General features: G+C 58.6%; 2 protein-coding genes across 2 annotated transcripts; one reads left to right on the top strand and one right to left on the bottom strand.

Annotated features, from left to right (window-relative positions):
* Window positions 1-10834: 10834 nt before the first annotated feature.
* Window positions 10835-15373, bottom strand: LOC120381909 (cytochrome b5 domain-containing protein 1). Its single transcript, XM_039500074.1, has 5 exons — window positions 15157-15373; window positions 13696-13772; window positions 12674-12892; window positions 11917-12147; window positions 10835-11008 (listed from the first exon to the last, which is right to left on the bottom strand). Exons 1-4 carry the CDS (start codon window positions 15281-15283, stop codon window positions 11917-11919), a joined length of 654 nt encoding a protein of 217 aa, XP_039356008.1. The 5' UTR covers window positions 15284-15373; the 3' UTR covers window positions 10835-11008.
* On the top strand, window positions 15317-17768 carry NAA38 (N-alpha-acetyltransferase 38, NatC auxiliary subunit). The gene is made up of 3 exons (XM_039499681.1): window positions 15317-15553; window positions 16846-17029; window positions 17541-17768. Exons 1-3 carry the CDS (start codon window positions 15317-15319, stop codon window positions 17651-17653), a joined length of 534 nt encoding a protein of 177 aa, XP_039355615.1. The 3' UTR covers window positions 17654-17768.
* Window positions 17769-18732: the final 964 nt, after the last annotated feature.

Raw genomic sequence — 18732 nt, forward strand, 5'->3', positions numbered from 1 at the left:
CTTTGCTGATGGGATTGTAAAATGTAGCAAGTATCGGGTTGTGAGCGCAGAACAGGGAGCTCCTGTTCAGAACAGCATCGGCATCATGACAAATCCCAAAAGGATTTAGCCTCCGAGAGAGCCACCTGGGTAGATCTCTAGTGAGCTCCTGGAGGTGGATATTCAGTTTACGTCCATCATTGGCCTGTTCGATACAGATCACCTAAAAACAAGCTGTGCCTTAGAAAAGAGAAGGCATTTAATTCTGCGACAGTTGTCACGCGCCCTGTTCCTTGAGTGACTGTGAAATGCTCAGGGAGATTAGACAGGCTACAAAAACAGAAAATCCAATAATAATAGGGGATTTCAACGATCCCCTTATTGACTGGGAACATGTCACCTCAGGGCAGGATGCAGAGAGAAAATTTCTAGGCACCATTAACGACTGCTTCGTGGAGCAGCTAGTCCTTGAACCCACAAGGGGAGAGGCAATTCTCGATCTAGTCTTAAGTGGAGCACAGGATCTGGCCCAAGAAGTGAAAATAGCTGAGCCGCTCGGTAATGTAAATAAATTTAACATCCTTGTAGGAAGAAAATACCAAAGAAACCCACCACGGTATTATTTAACTTCAAAAGGGGGAACTACATAGAAATGAGGCGACTAGTAACTACATATGAATGAGTGAAATGCCGGCAAGCTGCATGGAAACTTTTAAAAAATACCATAATAGAGGCTCAAACTATATGTATATCTCCCCTCACAAAAAAGCCAGTAGGAAGACCAAAAAAAACCCCCACCGCCATGGCTAAGCAACAGAGTAAAAGAGGCAGATAGAGACAAAAAGACATCCTTTAAAAATTGGAAGTCAAATCCTACTGAAGAAAATAGAAGGGAGCATAAACTCTGGCAAATCAAGGGTAAAAGTGTAATTAGGCAGGCCAAAAAACCCCCAAACATACGAAGAGCAGCCAGCAAAAGACACAAAAGTATATCAGAAGCAGGAACCTGCCAAACAATCAGTGGGGCCACTGGACACCTGTGGTGCTAAAGGAGCACTCCAAGGAAGACAAGGCTGATGCGGAGAAGCTAAATGAATTATTTGCATCGGTCTTCACTGCAGAGGATGTGAGGGAGATTCCCACACTTGAGCCATTCTTCTTAAGGGAGAAATCTGAGGAACGGTCCCAGATTGAGGCGTCAATAGAGGAGATTTTGGAACAAATTGAAAAATTAAACAGTAATAAGTCACCAGGACCAGATGGGATTCACCCAAGAATTCTGAAGAAACTCGAATATGAAATTTCAGAACTACTAGCTGTGGTATGTAACATATCACTTAAATCAGCCTCTGTACGAGATGACTGGCGGAGAGCTAATGTGATGCCAATTTTTTTAAAAGACTCCAGAAGAGATCCTGGAAATTACAGGCCGGTAAACCTAATTTCAGTACCAGGCAATTGTCAGACACATAGATGAACACAATGTTGGGGAAGAGTCAACACGACTTTTGTAAAGGGAAATCAAGCCTCACTACTCTAATTAGAATTCTTTAAGGGTGTCAACAAACGTGGACAAGGGTGATCCATTGGATATGGTACTTGGCCTTTCAGAAAGCCTTTGACAAGGTCCCTCACCTAGGGTGGTCAAACAGTAAGTGTGAAAAATCAGGATGGGGGTGGGGGTTAAAGAAAAAGACCCAAAAATCGAGACTGTCCCTATAAAATAGGGACATCTGGTCGCCCTACCCTCAATAAAGCATCTTAAACAAAGTAAGCTACCGTGGGATAAAAGAGAAGGCCCTCTCATGGTTAAAAGATAGGAAACAAAGGGTAGGAATAAACAGTTTTAACAGTGGAGAGAGGCAAATAGTGGTGTTCCCCCAAGGATTTGTACCGGGACCAGTGCTGTTCAACATATTTATAAATGATCTGGAAAATGGCGCAACAGTGAAGTGGTAAAGTTTGCAGATGATACAAAATTATTCAAGATACTTAAGTCCAAAGCAGAAAAGTTACAGAGGGATCTCGCTAAACCGGGTGACTGGACAACAAAATGGCAGATTAAATTCAATGTGGATAAATGCAAAGTGATGCACATTGGAAAACACAATCCCAGCTATGCATAGAAAAATGATGGGGTCTAAATTAGCTGTTACCACTCGAGATCTTGGAGTCATCTCTGAAAACATCCGCTCAATGTGCCGCAGCACTCAAAAAAACGAACAGAATGCTGGAACCATTAGGAAAGGAATAGATAATAAAACAGAAACTATCATAATGCCACTACATAAATCCATGGTACGCCCACACCCTGAATATTGCGTGCTGTTCTGGTCATCCTATCTCAAAAAAGATCTATTAGAATTGGAAAAAGTGCAGCGAAGGGCAACAAAAATCATGAGGGACATGGAACAGCTTCCATATGAGGAGAGATTAAAGAGACTAGGACTGTTCATCTTAGAAAAGAGACAACTTAAGGGGGATATGACAGAGGTCTAGAAAATCATGACTGGGGTGGAGAAAGTGGCTAAGGAAGTGTTATTTACCCCTTCAGCTAACACACAAAGCAGGGGACACCCAATGAAATGAACAGGCAGCAGGTTTAAAACAAACAAAGGAAGTATTTCTTCACACAACGCACAGACAACCTCTTTGCCAGGAGATGTTGTGAAGGTATAACAGGGTTCAAAAAAGAACTAGATAAATTCATGGAGGACAGGCCCATCAATGGCTATTAGCCAAGATGGTCAGGGTCACAACCCTATGCTGTGGGTGTCCTCAGCCTCTGATTGCCAGAAGCTGAGACTGGACGACAGGGGATGGATCACTCGAGAATTGCCCTGTTCTGTTCACTCCCTCCAAAGCATCTCACACCTGCTGCTGTCGGAAGAGGATACTGGGCTAAATGGACCATTGGTATGACCCAGAATCTTTCTCTGGGAAGGCACAGTACAACCATGAGCAGTATGGGCAAAGCGGGCATTGCTGAAAGAGGGCAGAGTTAAGGTTAATTAAGTTTTGTGTCAGTGAATTATTATTTGTGTGACATCCTCTTGCCACATCCACATCTCACATCACTGCTACACCGTCTTTCCTAAGCATGACTGTGTGTGTCAGGGAAAGGACTGATTGTATGACCATAGGCAAATAACCCACAAAGACATTTTTCCAAATTTCTGATGCCTCGATTCTTAAGGGACAGTTTTAAGGATTTTAGGGCCTGGTATTCAGAGGTGATCAGCAACCCCAGCTCCCTGTGGAGTTTTGAGCCTCTGAAAATCAGGTCTAAGTGACTCAAGGATCCCATAATTAGAGGACACTTGAAAAGATGGTTGTTAATCTCTCCGGACTGCCGTTTCCTTATTTGCAAAATGGAGCTGATATCACAGCCTTCCCTGCCAGCTGGGAGAATCGTGAGGCTCCATTCAGCCTTGCCAATAGTTGATGTTTTTTTCTTAAAGCTCCCGGAGTCACGTGATTCTGAGAGACTCACAGCTTTCGCTTAAACAGAAAAAAAATCATACATTTCTAGCTCTCGTCGGCGAGGAAAAAAAACTTGAAACCCCCCACAGTGGCTCAAAACTCACAAGGCCAATCAGAAGACCCCCAAATGTATTATTTTTAAGAAGTCTCGTGATTTTTCAAGCCAATCACATGATTCTGGGGGCCTGACTTGTGATATTCGGACGACCGGGGCTGGCAAGAAAGTGGGTTGATTCCTCGTCACACCCAGCCAGAAAACATATTCTCGTCTCGGTTGGGGGCTTGGATCTCACATACATCATTTGTCTTGCACATCGGGAGCAAAAATGTCCCCTGCCAGATGCTGCCTTGTGGCAATAAAACCTGGAAAGGTGGTAGAAAGATGGCCGGGGGGGAGCAGATAGAGAGATAGCGAGCCAGACAGACGCACGCCGGGGAGATGTAAAGACTCTTCGCCACATTTTGAACAGCGAGGGATTTTTTTTTTTTTCCCCTTCACAGAGCTGTCTCTTTGCAGACAGACACAGGTCAGCGGGCAGGGAGCCCGGCTGCCGTTCACTGAGACAGAAACACCCACTGAGCAATTATCGCATGAGCCCAGTCATCACAGAGGTTACACTGCTCGCAGCCTGCCACCGCCGGCCTCGCCTGGCTCCTGTCTAACCTCCCCTTTCTCCGGGTGGTCCCCAGCGTGCTGAACAGATGTTTCTCTCCCACGCTCTGGGCCTGGTTATTCTTCGCAAGTGTCTCTGTGGAGCAGATGTCCCTGTGTGGGTAGCCTAGCCTGCCCTCCCTCCCGCAGGAGCCACAAGGTGTGATTGCCAGCTTGGGATATCCCGGACGGTGGGTTTCGTTGCCCCCCCCCCCGGGGAGCCGTTGACTTCCTCCACTCTTGTGCCCTGCAGGAGATGATTAGCAATCGCGCTCCTCCTAATTGATCCTTCCCTGCAGCTCCTGCTGAGCTCTGGCTCAGCTGTTCAGACATTTTCAGATGCAATCCCTACCCCCATCGGCCTTTCCCTGCAGGGTTGAATGAAGGTGATCTGGGGCTCCAGAGTGGTCACGATCCACCCCATGCACAGTGGCAGTTCACCTCCCAAAGAGGCACGGGCCTGCTACCTCACCCCCAGGAACACAAGCAGCATCCTCTTTCCTCCTGGGCAACAGTGGAGGTCCCGACGCCTCGCCAGAGGCAAGCCAGAGCGTATCTGTTTGGGTGGCAGAGTGATTCGAGCCTGCTGCTTGGTAACAGTTGGGTCACATTTTGAAGGATTGTTTCACAACCATCCCAGCTAGAGATTTACATCTCCTTCTTCTCACTACCTGTGATCTGTATAGGCAACACGGGGGGGGGTGGGGGCGGGAGAATTTCCTTCGCACGCAGCCCCAAGCGAGCTCTCCGGGGACCTGATTTGAGTAGACATGCGGATTTTCCAGTTTGACGATTTTCACCCACATCCAAAGGACGTTCTGCCAACTGACGCCTAGAACAGGCCCTGACATTTTGGAATTGATCGGATGCAGTTTTCAAAAATGATTGCATTACAAGCAGCCAAACAGAGAAGCGCTATCGAATGTAAGACTTAACATCGCTCAGCCAACGAGTCTCGCCCCGTTGGTGTTTTTTTTCCACGTAAGGCTCCGGCTCCTGGAGTCACGTGATTTCTCTTTTAAAAATGACATTTCTACGCTTCATGGTGGTGAGAAAATTTGGAAAATTTGTCATCACTTCCTAGATTCTAAGGGCAGAACGGACAATTGTGATCATCCGTACCGTTTATAACACAGGCCATAGGGCAACCCTGAATTCATCCCTGGTTGAACTACAGCAGGTCTTGCGGAAAAACGTCCGACCTTGACTGAAAAATTGCCAGTCATGGAGAATCCACAATGACCCGTGGTAAATTGTTGCCATGGTTAATTCCCCTCACTGCTAAAAAAATAAATGTACACCTTAGTTCCACTCTGAATTTGTCTGGCTTTCACTTCTTGCTTTTGTTAGACCTTTGTCTGCGAGCTTGATGAGCCTGCTATCGTCACATTTCTGTTCCCCGTGTAGGTACTTAGAGACTAGGATCACGTCACCCCTTCATCTCCTCTTTGTTCAACGCAACAGATCGACCCCCTGGAGCAGAGGTAGTCAATAGGTGGACCGTGGGCCAAATTTGGACCACCAGATGCTTTTGCAGTTAAATCTCTTTATTTCCTTATTATCCTTATTTTTTTTTTTATTATTTTCTTCGGAGTCTGGACCTTGACCAAGAAATTTGGACCTTGACAAAAAATCATTGACTATCCCATGGCCTCTCATTCTAAGGCATGTTTTCCAACCCGTTAATCATCCCAGTGGTTCTTCTCCGAACCCTCTCCAATTTATCAACATTTCTTCTTGTACCGCGCACACCAGAACCGGACCCCGTTTTCCAGCAGTGGTCGCACCGGTGCCACATACACAGGGCATGGTATCGAAAGGGTTTCGATCCCTAAAGGGTCAAAAACCGGAAGGAGATATACGAAGAACCTCAGCTTTATTATTTTTTAATAAGCTCATAGATTTTAAGCCAGTATCATGATTTTCAGGGGTCGGATACAGGATCTTTGAATGCTTGGGTGGGTGACGCTGTGTCTTTGTAATATTTTTAGGAATGCTGTGCCTGACTTGGTTTCCCCGCTTGCTGGGTGTGAAGTGTTTAATTTCTCCTTTGGGACAGAGGGGTAAGGGATGGGCAGGGCTAGACTGGTACGGACGAAGTCTCAGGAACGGAAGATGAACTCCAGGAAGCTTCGGAAAAGAACGCAAGATGATTCGGTCAACGCGGACTCGGAACAAAACTTGGCTTTCCCAGACTAACCGAAAGGCCCCTTTGCAACAGCTTTCCTGCGTCACTGGTTCCATCACTCCCTAAAGGGGTGAAGTCTCTACCAAGGTGGTCTGGACTCACGTGGATCTGCTGGGAGAAGAAACAGCTGCAAGAGGGCCGGGTCTCAGAGTAGTAGCACTGCAAATGGGGTGCTCCCGGAGAAGTTGGACTAAGATTGGAGGCACAGCACCCTGCAAATCTGTGACTATGCATCCCTGATCCCTTTCTGTGCCACGGCTGGGACGCCTCATCCGAAACCGCAAAGCATCACCGATGGTACCACTCACGGCTCATCCGACCCCGATACGCCAGCATCAATTTGTAGTAACGTATTCCATCGGTGTCTGCATCGACGCTGGTGTGAGATCCTGCCTCTCCGTTGGTTTGTGCCCCTACCTCTGTGGAGAACTGGGAAATATCTTATTTCTTAATAAATACCATACGCCCCTCAGTGCATAGGTGGAATATTATCCTGTCTGACTGCAGAGAGGAGTGGTTTTCAAACTTTTTTTCTGGCAACCCAGTTGAAGAAAATTGTTGGTGCCCACGACCCAGAACACTACTCAAAGGACACTACTCAAAGAAGAAAGAGAGGTTACTCACCTTGTGCCGTAACTGGAGTGCTTTGAAATGTGTCCCGCTGTGGGTGCACCACTCCCAGTCCTCCTTCCTCTCTGCTTCGGACTTTCCTCGGCAGGACTTTGCGGTAGAGAAGGAACTGAGGGCGGTGTGCCCACGCAGCTCGCTATAGCCTCAGTACGGCGCATGAGGACGCGTCGGGCGCATCTTCGGGTCGAACGAAAAATCTCCGATCGAAGGCGCATGGGGGAGCGGCAGAATGTCCCTAAAAGTGGGTGGGCCGCCGGCTCCCAAACCGCGTCCCTGCTCCTTTCCCTGAGGCCCTGCTCCCACACCACCTCTACCCCCCAAAATCCCCCCACGTGCTCCTCTCCGCCCCTCCCCCAGTCACTCACCCTTACAGATGGTAAAAAATGTGGGGGGTACCCTGTTCCGCCACCCCTGGGTGCACGCACCCAAAGGGGGACACATCTCAAAGAATTCCAGTTACCGTGCAAGGGGAGTGAGTATCAGGCACCGGGTCGCGGCGGCTCTGGTCAGCACCACCGACTGGGACGTTAAAAGGCCCATTGGCGGTGCTGCTCCGCTAAGGCAGGCTAGCCCCTATCTGTGCTGACACTGCGCTGCACCCCGGAAGCAGCCAGCAGCAGGTCCAGCTCCTAGGTGGGGGGGGGCACAGGGCTATGCACGCTGCCCCCGCCCCGAGCACTGTGGTCTGCGGTGCCAGGAGAGGCAGGAAGCCTGCCTTAGCACCCCTGCTGCGCCGCTGACCAGGAACTGCCTGAGGTAACCCCGTGCCCCAACCCTGCACCCCAATCCCCTGCCTCAGCCCTGATCCCTCCCAACCCGGAGCCCCTTCCTGCACCCCAACCCCCTCATCCCCGGCCCCACCCCAGAGCCTGCACCCCCAGCCCAGAGCCCTGATCCTCTCCTCTACCCCAACCCCCTGCCACACCCTGAACCCCTCATTCCTGGCCCCATCCCGCAGCCCTCATCCCTGCACCCCAACCCTCTGCTCCAGCCCTGAGCCCCTCCCACACCCCAAACCCCTCATCTCTGGAAACCCCCAGGTGAGAAACACGCTGTTGAGGACTCGTGAATCCAACTCCCATTCTTAATTCTGGGAGAAGTGCCTGCTCAGGTTGTCATCCGTGGAGTTCTGTATACCCAGGAGGTAATAAGCTGAGATGACTATCTGGTTAGCTACGCACCAATACCAGCGTTTTATTGGTTCAGCACAGAGTGAAGGGAAGCGCGCCCTGCTCTGATGACCGATGTATGTGATCCTAGATGTGCTCTACCGTTTACTCCGGCTGGAGTCTGCCGGATGGTCCTAGCAGGTTCTAGCAAAGACTCGTTCACAAGAAGGACCACACATGCGGATGCTGAAGTATGTAAAATTTCCAGGAGTTTATGATGAGAATCCTGGACCCCTTCTTAAGGGTTTTGAAGTGTACCGGCGCCACGCTTCATCAGCTCCTGGAATTGTCTGAAGTCATCTGCCATGGAAGGTGGTGGAGTCAGTATAGCCTCATCTGAACATGATGAAATATTTATGTAGCCTGGTACATTCTTATCAATCCTTCCCTTCTGCTCCTCAAAAGCCTCCTCTGCTGGTTCAGGTGGACAAAGGTTGGAGTGAAGGCCGAGGAGAAGGCTCTGTCTATGCTCCTTACAAGAGTGACTCAGGACACTTAACCACTCTTGATGATACAGGGCATAAGAAGAGGCATCGACCATTGATCACGCCAGAACTGGTAGAAGAATTGCATCTTGCAGAATAAACAGGAGAACCCCGTTACCAAATCTGGTAGCTGGAAGAGTCATCATCAACATATTTCAGGAGAAGTGATAACTGTTCACTCTGGATGGTCGAAGTCCTGTATAAGGAGGTTTCGATGAAAAAACGTGGAGTCAGTGACCCAGAAGATCTTGTTACGGACAGCTGTCTGGTGCCGATGAGTAATGAGGACTCTGGCTTATTCGACCCAAGGAGGTCCTTTGAGTATCTAAACCCCTGCAGTACCAACGGTACATGAGGAGGCCAGCCTCAGTACCAAGGCAGGTACCGGATCTTGAGAGCTTTGGAGCTACGGGCCCCAAACACTTGCTGTGAGTTCAGAGTCAGACTCTGGTGGCACTGATCTAGAGGAACAGGATGATGGTATAGGTACGGGGATGCGGAAGTGTACGAAGGCCCACACTTTTTTGATGTAGAGCTACTAGTATCGATATGACCACCCGAAGCTGAAGATGTCTTTGGTACCCGATCCTGTTTTGTGGTGGTAAAGCTCGTAGAGGAAGTCTTAGATATCAGCACGGTGCTGGCACCCACTGGGAGCCCGTTTAGAACTCCATCTCGGATCTGCGATCTCTGGAACGTTGTTCTCACTCGGTGACCGAGACTTCTTAGAAGGAGCTCTGGCACTTTTCTTGTCAATACCAAGAGACTTTGAACGCGAAGCTCTCTGTATTGCAGGCACTGATGCAGCTCTGCCTCCCCCAGGGTTTTCAGTGCCTGAGACCCAGACGTCGCAGCGATTGCATCCCTTGAAGCTCTTGGTGACGGGGATCCTGAAGAAGAGAGGACACTAAGTGTGCTCAGAGGCCGGTGTATGGGGGCGTTCTCAGAGGCTGGTCTTAGGCCTTGCTCCCTCATCAATAATTTGAATTGATCTCTCCGTTTTTCCTAGATCTGCTTTTGAAGGAGGAGCAGATCTTACGCTCACCCGGGATATGAGTGTCTCCCGAACAGCAGAGGCACTGGGAATGGCCATCGTTGATGGGGATAGTTTCCCGGGAGGAAAGACACCCGCTTAAAGCCTGGCATAGCGCAGAACAAGAAAGCCCAGAGAAACCCCTCAATTGGAGAAAAAAAAAGGAACCAAAAGAAAACAACCGCCCCAACTAACGACTAAACCAAACTAGCGAACTGTACTAAGTGAAGCAGGCACTCTTGCTGCTCCGTCTCTGGTCAAACAAACACCGACACCAAAAATCCAAGGCGGATGGGGACGCATGCGCATCTAAAGTAACCGGGAGTGGAGCACTCATAGAAAAACGGAAGGGAATGCCGAGTGTGTCGGTCTCGGTTATTTTAAATCCGCTTCTCTGAGCAGCGTGTACCTTGGGGCAAAATTAACGGCGCTTTGCTCTGGAGAAACCGGCTTCTGCGTCACTGTGTACGGTTACCGCCCCCGGGGCGAAGGAATACGGCTGGAGACCGGCAGCGCATAACCTGGAGAGCCCCTCTGAGAGCAGCTGGATTACAGGATCCCGCCCCAAAGCTGAGGGGAGCACGGAGACCCCGGGGTGTGTGGTGCGGGGGGGAGGGGAAATGGGGCCCACTGAGCCCCCAGCAGCAGGGGAGGGAGAAATGGGGGACAGACAGAGCCTCTGGCAGAGGAAGGACTGGGGGAGTTACAGCGGGTCCCTGAAATTGGAGGGTGGGGGACAAGGGATACCAGTAGGATATGCGTGGAGCTTGGCCATCAGAAGCTATGAAGTCCGCACCCCGCAGCTGTCAGATCCAGCCCCAGCTGTCAACTGTGACAGCTGCAGCAGGGGGGGGGGGGGGGCTGGGGCTGGGGGTCCGGGATCTCTGGCAAGGCAGCTCAGGGCTGGCAGATGGATGCTCAGCTGCTGCCATCTAGCGGCCAGAGCAGCTCATTACGTGGCAGAGTGGGCGAGGCCTGTGGGAGCGCATAGGGCCCTGGGATCCCAGCACGCATCCAGGATCCATAGGTCAGGCCACTAAACAAATCCATGGGCTCACACATCTCACCCGGGGCACCAGAGGGGCCGGGATACTGGGCTAGATGGGCCCACGGGTCTGATTTAAGGTGGCAGGGAAGGGGTGGGTTATTGATGGGTCCTGATGTAGGGTGACAATTCCTACCCCCCCGTCCCACAAGAAACGATCATAACGTCAGTATCGTAACGAAGATTTTATTTCCGTTCTGAACATGATAAGTTGGTACAAAACCGGCCCCCGGTACCAGCACCGCAAACAGGAACCCTGCGTCCGACGTGGAATGGGAGCGACCGTTTCAGCTCCCGAACGGGGGCCGATCCTTGGAACAGCGTGGCACTACACTGCCCGGCGCCTAGGAGAGAAAGAACACGGAGACCGTGACGCCTCACGCAAGGACAGTCGAGAGGTTGTTAAGAGCAACCAAAGGAAATACCTGCGTAGAGAATGAAACTGTCCTGGGGGACTCTCTGCCACAAGATGCCGAGCTTAGAGCAGATTCAGCAAAAGAGTCAATATGGATAAATGAGCACATCCTGAATTACCAAATGAGCTTGCGACGGGCTTATAAACCCTAAACCAGGGGTCCCCAACGTGGTGCCCGCGGGCGCCATGGCACCCACGGGGGGGCATCTAAATGCGCCCGGGTCCTGGCCGGCGGTGGAGCACCCGCCAAAATGCCGCCGAATTTCGGCGGCATTTCGGTGGCGACGCCTCTCGATGACGCCGCTTGCCGGTGACAAGTGACATCATCGAGAGGCAACGCCGCCGAATTTCGGTGGCATTTCGGCGGACGCTCCACCGCCGCCACGGTCCTTCGTCTGGCGCCCGCCAGACAAAAATGTTGGGGACCACTGCCCCAAACTAAGGGGAACGTCTCCCCTGGGCAGGCTATGCCACAAATGTCCACTAGGGGGCGTCTCGCACCTTATCTGAAGCAAGTGGCCACTGCCACAGATGGGCTACCAGGCTTGATGGGCCCATGGCCCAATCCAGTTTGGCTTGTGCTTTGCGTGAGAGTTGGCAACGCCGGGGGTGGCATAAAGGGGGCAGGATGGGATGAAGCTTCGTCCTGCTGCCCGCCCCGGCCCAGCAGGGCTGTGCTGCGGCCTTGGAGCTCAGGGAACCGGGTTTTCTTTAGCTCAGCTTCGAGAACCGCAAGCGTCTCCCCGTGCCGAGGTTCCGGGTTCGAGTCCAGCAGATGGAGAATCCAGGAGGAGACGTGGGAGCGGCCCTGTTCCCGGGTGGCCCCGCCCCCGTTACCTAGAACTCGGTGAGGTCGTCGTTGAAGTACAGCAAGATGCCCGGCGTGTACAGGTCGGCGTCCAAGTTGAGCCGGTAGAACTCCGCGTCCTCGTCCGGGATCTTGTTCTGCTCCAGCGTCTTGTCCATGTCCAGGTTGACGCCCTTGTACTTCCAGGTGTAGCTGGCGGCGTGGGCGTTGTGGGGCAGGTAGCGCCGCAGGATTTCCCACATGGACTCCTCCGCGCACACCTGCGGGAGGGGGGTGGCGTTAGGGACTTACCAGGGCTTGGGGGACTGTCGCCTGCTGGAGCAAATATTTCTTCCCCCAAACCTCCACCCTTGTCCCCCAGGTAAACGAAAGCACCATCTCCCCCCCTGCCCCCTGCCGCTCGCAGGGGGGTTCACGGCCTCCCTAACCCAGCAGAACCAGCCTTGCATAAAGCGGCTGCTGGCTCAGACCACCAGCTCCCGTGTCCCACCCTGCCCTGCTTCTTATATCCCTCCTTCCCAGCATGCCTTGCTACCAAGCCCTCTGCCTCACGGACTACAACTCCCAGAATCCCCCTGCATTTGGAGGAAACGGGGTCACGGCCGGCCTTAAAGGGCCAGCACTCGCTGCCGCATCATGCGTATTTCAGGACAGGAGCGGCCTCTAAATTGGAGACCCCACTTAGCGCCCCCGCCCCCAATGTCCTGGTAACTCAGGGCCCCCCGGAATGGTGCGTGGGGATGGCAGTTTGAGCCCCCTGCCCACTCGGCGTGAGGCCCGGCTCACCTCCAGCACATGCTCCTGCAAGGTCAGGGTGTTGATGATGCGGACGCGCCGGGTCTTCGAAGCCAGGATCCCCACCTCATACTTGCTGTCCTTCCACCAGGGCAGCCCGAAGTCGTTGGCCCAGTCGGAGCGGGGCAGCTGGGGCGGGATGTGGATGAAGCGGCCCTGGGGGGTGTAGTACTTGACGCAGCCCGTCAGCGGGTCCACGTGGGTCTGGATCTGAAAAGCAGGCGGCTCCAGGATCAGGCTTAAGGGGGGAATCCGGCTGCACCCCCGGCCACTGCCTCCTAGGTCAATCAATGTGTTACAGGCAGACAAGAATCGCGGACTTGCTTAAAGCCGTAAATGGAAGGAGCAATTAAATACCCCCTTTGCATAGTAAGAGCTGACTAGGAAGCCACCACCCAAGGCCTGAGCGCCAAAAGGTTTCCCTGCGACCGGGATATGGACTGGTTGCAGTTGCGCCTGTGCAGGGGTGAGGGAGAAAGCTAGCGGAGCCGTGCTGAGGGCGTCAGTAATGAGGCACAGCTCTTTGGGGCACAGAACTGGCTGGAGAGGCAGGCTTGGGGATTTCTGAGCAAGGGAACTGCCTGCGGCTTGATCCCAGAAAGCAGGATTGCACTATGGTCTTGGCCTGCGCTACCGAAATCCCTGACTCGCAGCAGCCGAGCAAAACAACCCTGAACATCGGCTCACGGCTTGGGCGAAGGGGGCAGCCCCAGGATCCCACCAGACCAGCTGCTCCCAGTCCGCACCCACGGCGGATGACGGATCCCAGCCTCCCACTCCCTCAAGAAGAGCCGCAAATAGGAACATGAGTGCGGGGTTCATGGGGGCAGGGGACAGAGGCATCAGACCCTGAAGCCCCAACGGCTGTGGATCAGGACCCAACCGCTTCACCACGGTTTTGGACAGGAAGTGAAGGAGAACCCTGCGGCCCATTTCAAACTGCAGGGGTGGAGTTTGGGGACCTGGCAAGCAGCAGCCCTCTGTAACGACCCCCCCGCTCCGCCAGTTCTCACGTCTCTGGTCTTGGGGTTGAACCAGTGGCTAATGTCCTTTCCCGCCGCTTCCAAGATGGGCCTCAGCAAGACGTCCCCTGGGGGAGACAGAGCCAGGGGTCAGCCGGCGACGTGGGGGCCAGGCATCCGTGTGCCCCCAGGCCAGTGGGGCCAGGTTCCCGTGGGTGGGGGTGCAGTGGAGGGGAATAAGGAGGAGTGCGGGGTGGGGGGGTCCTGGCCCACCGAGTGTGTGTGGGGTGCAGTGGGTGCGGGGTCCTCCAGTGAATGGAAGGATTCCCGTTACCCTTGTGCTATAGGGCCGGTAGGTTCAGGTCAGGCTCTGGGGCTAGGAGGGTCTGTGGGGCTCCCGATGGGGGCTGTAGCGCACTGGGGGGAGGGGGGCCAGGTGCATTTTGGGCCTTGGGAGACTCTCTAAAGGGGGGGGTGAGCATTGGGTGGGGGGAGCTATATGGGGGGTGCCCCAGTGAATTGGGGGTCTATGGGAAGTGCCATAATGCAACGTGAGGGGGTATGGGGTGCCCGATGCACTGTGGGGGGAGTCCGGGAGGAAGCCGCACTGCATTGTGGGGGATGCTCAGGGATGCCGCAGTGCATTGTGGGGGTGCCGGGTGGTGATGGTGGTACCATGATGCATTGGAGGGGGTGCTCAGGGATGCCACGGTGCATTGTGGGGCTGCTGGGGGTGGCACCATAGTGCATTGTGGGCTCCACAGTGCATTGTGGGGCTCAGGGGTGCCATGCTGCACTGTGGCGGGCTAGCGAGGGGCGCCATGGGGCGTTGGGGGTGCTTGGGGCTCCAGTGCATTGTGGGGGTGCTCGGGGTTGCATGGTGCATTGCGGGAGGATATTGGGGCGCTGCAGGGCATTGGGGGCTGTCCAGGGGTGCCGTGCTGCATTGTGGGAGGATCCACGGGGCATGGGGGGCTGGGGGTCATTGGGGCGCGCGGGGCATTGGGGGTGGCTGGGGGCGCCATGGGCATTGGGGGGGTTGCTGGGGCCATTGGGGAGAGCGCCGGGCATTGTGGGGTTGCTGGGGGCATTGGGGGCGCTGGGGCATTGTGGGGTTGCTGGGGGCGCTGGGGGCATTGTGGGGGTTGCTGGGGGGGCCATTGGGGGGGCGCCGCGGGGCATTGTGGGGGTTGCTGGGGGCATTGGGGCGCCGCGGGGCATTGTGGGGTTGCTGGGGGCGCCATGGGCATTGTGGGGTTGCTGGGGGCCATTGGGGGCGCCGCGGGGCATGGTGGGGTGGCTGGGGGCACCGGGGGCATTGTGGGGTTGCTGGGGCATTGGGGGCGCGGGGCATGGTGGGGTGGCTGGGGCACCGCGGGGCATTGTGGGGTTGCTGGGGCCATTGGGGGCACCGCGGGGCATTGGGGGTGGCTGGGGGCATTGGGGCGCCGCGGGGCATTGTGGGGTTGCTGGGGGCGCTCGGGGGCGCCGCGGGCCATGGTGGGTACAGACCCTTGTGCTGCCGGACCAGCGGGCTCAGGTCGTGCACGCGGCCCAGGTAGGACACCCAGAGGTCCCCGGGCCGCGCGTGCGCAGACACCTCCCGCGGGGTGAAGTAGCGGGGCCGGAACTTCTCCATCCCGCCGCGCGCCGCCCCGCCGCCCGCGCTGCCATGGCAACGGCCGGGGCCGCCCGCGCGGGGCCTGCCGGGACCCGGAACCCTCCCTCGCCCAGCACCCGCGCGCCCGGGCCACGTGACACGGGAGCGCGCGGGCCTGTTGGTAGCTCCGCCCCACCCCACCCCGCGACGCGCGCGAGGGCCGCCGGTCCGGGGCTGCGCTCGCGAGAGTTGCCGGTCGCGGGGCGGGATGGCGGCGGCGGCGGCGGCCGGGCAGCGCGAGGAGAACGGGTGCTGCGGCCCGCGCGGGGCGGGGAGCCCGCGGTGAGGGGCGGGGCCGGGGCCGCGTGAGGGGCGGGGCCGGGAGGGAAGAGGGCGGGGCCGGGTGAGGGGCGGGGGCCGGGAGGGAAGAGGGCGGGGCTGGGTGAGGGGCGGGGCCGGGAGGGAAGAGGGCGGGGCTGGGTGAGGGGCGGGGCCGGGAGGGAAGAGGGGCGGGGCTGGGTGAGGGGCGGGGCCGGGAGGGTAGCGGGGCGGGGCTGGGTGAGGGGCGGGGCCGGGAGGGTAGCGGGGCGGGGCTGGGTGAGGGGCGGGCCGGGCGGGCAGCGGGGCGGGGCTGGGTGAGGGCGGGGCCGGGCGGGCAGGGGGCGGGGCTGTGAGGGGCCGGGCGGGCAGCGGGGCGGGGCTGTGAGGGAAGAGGGGCGGGGCTGGGTGAAGGGCGGGGCCGGGCGGGCAGCGGGGGCGGGGCTGGGTGAGGGGCGGGGCCGGGAGGGAAGAGGGGCGGGGCTGGGTGAGGGGCGGGGCCGGGAGGGCAGAGGGGCGGGGTGAGGGGCGGGGCCGGAAGGACAGAGGGGCGGGCGGGGTGAGGGGCGGGGCCGGGCGGGCAGCGGGGCGGGGCTGGGTGAGGGGCGGGGCCGGGAGGGCAGCGGGGCGGGCTTTGGTGAGGGCGGGGCCGGGCGGGCAGCGGGGCGGGGCTGGGAGGGAAGAGGGCGGGGCTTGGGTGAGGGGCGGGGCTAAGCAGGATGGCGGGGGGGATGGGGCCCGGCGGGGCAAGGTTGGGGGCGGGTTCATGGGGGTCAGTCGGGCTCTGGGGCGGCAGGTTACTAGCTCCCTGGCCTGGGGCGCGGGAGGGTCGGGCGCCGGGAGGTCAGTGGGGCTGGGGTGCGGGAGGGTCGGGCGCCGGGAGGTCAGTGGGGCTGGGGTCACTCGGTGCTGGGGTGCGTGGGAGGGCGGGGCACGGGAGGTCGGGCGCCGGGAGGTCAGTGGGGCTGGGGAGGGTCAGGCGCCGGGAGGTCAGCGGGGCTGGGGGTGCGGGGAGGTCGGGCGCCGGGAGGTCAGTGGGGGCTGGGGGTGCGGGGCAGGGTCGGGGCGCCGGGAGGTCAGTGGGGCTGGGGGTGCGGGGAGGTCGGGCGCCGGGAGGTCAGTGGGGCTGGGGTCACCGGTGCTGGGGTGCGTGGGAGGGCGGGGGCACGGGAGAGGGTCGGGGCGCCGGGAGGTCGGCGGGGGCTGGGGGTCACTCGGTGCTGGGGGGCCGGGGGAGGGCGGAGGGGCCGGCTGGGGGGCGCTGAGCTCCCCTCTCCCCGCAGGACTCGGACGGGGAGGCGCCCGACTCGCCCTACGCCCGCGCCCGCCGCAAGCTGGAGACGCTGCTCAACCGGACCATGCGGATCCGCATGACGGACGGACGGACCCTCGTCGGCTGCTTCCTCTGCACCGACCGCGACTGCAACGTCATCCTGGGCTCCGCGCAGGAGTACCTCAAAGCCAGCGGTGCGCCGGACGCCTGGGTTCTCTCCCCGGCTCTGGGAGGGGAGGGGGGGCTGGTGGGTCAGAGCAGGGGGGGCTGGGAGCCAGGACTCCTGGGTTCTCCCCCCGGCTCTGGGAGGGGAGGGGAGGGGGGGCTGGTGGTTGGAGCAGGGGGGGCTGGGAGCCCGGACTCCTGGGTTCTCTCCCCGGCTCTGGGAGGGGAGTGGGGGCTGGTGGGTCAGACCAGAGGGGGCTGGGAGCCAGGACTCCTGGGTTCTCTCCCCGGCTCTGGGAGGGGAGTGGGGGCTGGTGGGTTAGAGCAGTGGGGGCCGGGAGCCAGGACTCCTGGGTTCTCTCCCCAGCTCCGGGAGGGCAGTGGGGGCTGGTGGTTGGAGCAGGGGGGGCTGGGAGCCAGGACTCCTGGGTTCTCTCCCCGGCTCTGGGAGGGCCGTGGGGGCTGGGGGTTGGAGCAGGGGGGTGGGGCGGTCGCGGCCGGCACGGGGAGCCCCTGTCTGACCCCCCCTCTCGTCCCCAGACTCCTTCGCGGCCAGCGAGCCGCGCGTGCTGGGCCTGGCCATGGTGCCCGGGCACCACATCGTCTCCATCGAGGTGGAGCTGGAGAACCTGGGCAGCCCCCAGTACCTGTGAGAGGCGCCCGGCGGAGAGACCTGCCCCCCCGTCCCCCCCCCCGCGCCCGAGGCCCTGCCCGGGGGGGGGGCGCAGCCGGGCCCCGCTCTGCGCATTAAACTCCTGGGGAACCAGAGCAGCCGCCGGCGACCTCGTTTGTGCCACGCGGGTCTCGGCGTCCCGGCCAGAAACGAGCCGGTTCCTTCGCTCCCGACCCGCAGCCCCTGCCCCCCCCCAGCTCTGCCGGTGCCCCTCACTCCCGACCCGCAGCCCCTGCCCACCAGCCCTGCCGGTGCCCCTCACTCCCGACCCGCAGCCCCTGCCCCCAGCCCTGCCGGTGCCCCTCACTCCCGACCCGCAGCCCCTGCCCCCAGCCCTGCCGGTGCCCTCACTCCCGACCCGCAGCCCCTGCCCCCAGCCCTGCCGGTGCCCCTCACTCCCGACCCGCAGCCCCTGCCCCCACCCTGCCGGTGCCCCTCACTCCCGACCCACAGCCCCTGCCCCCCAGCCCTGCCGGTGCCCCTCACTCCCGACCCGCAGCCCCTCCCCCCAGCGCGGCCAGTGCCCCTCACTCCCGACCCGCAGCCCCTGCCCCCAGCCCTGCTGGTGCCCTCACTCCCAACCCGCAGCCCCCTGCTAGCCCAGCCCCGCTGGTGCCCCTCACTCCCGACCCGCAGCCCCTGCCCCCTAAGCTCTGCCGGTGCCCCTCACTCCTGACCCGCAGTCCCTGCTGTCCAGCTCTGCCGGTGCCCCTCACGCCAGACCCGCCGCCCCCTGCCCCCCCCGCCCTGCCAGGGCCCCTCACTCCCGACCCGCCGCCCCCGCCCCCCTGCCGGTGCCCCTCACTCCCGACCCGCAGCCCCTGTCCCCGCCAGCCCGGCCGGTGCCCCTCACTCCCGACCCGCAGCCCCTGCCCCCAGCCCTGCCGGTGCCCCTCACTCCCGACCCGCAGCCCCTGCCCCCAGCTCTGCCGGTGCCCCTCACTCCCGACCCGCAGCCCCTGCCCCCAGCTCTGCCGGTGCCCCTCACTCCCGACCCGCAGCCCCTGCCCCCAGCTCTGCCGGTGCCCCGCACGCCCGACCCGCACCCCCTCCCGCCAG

This window comes from Mauremys reevesii, linkage group 14, assembly GCF_016161935.1.
Source record: "Mauremys reevesii isolate NIE-2019 linkage group 14, ASM1616193v1, whole genome shotgun sequence".
Lineage (NCBI taxonomy): Eukaryota > Metazoa > Chordata > Testudines > Geoemydidae > Mauremys > Mauremys reevesii.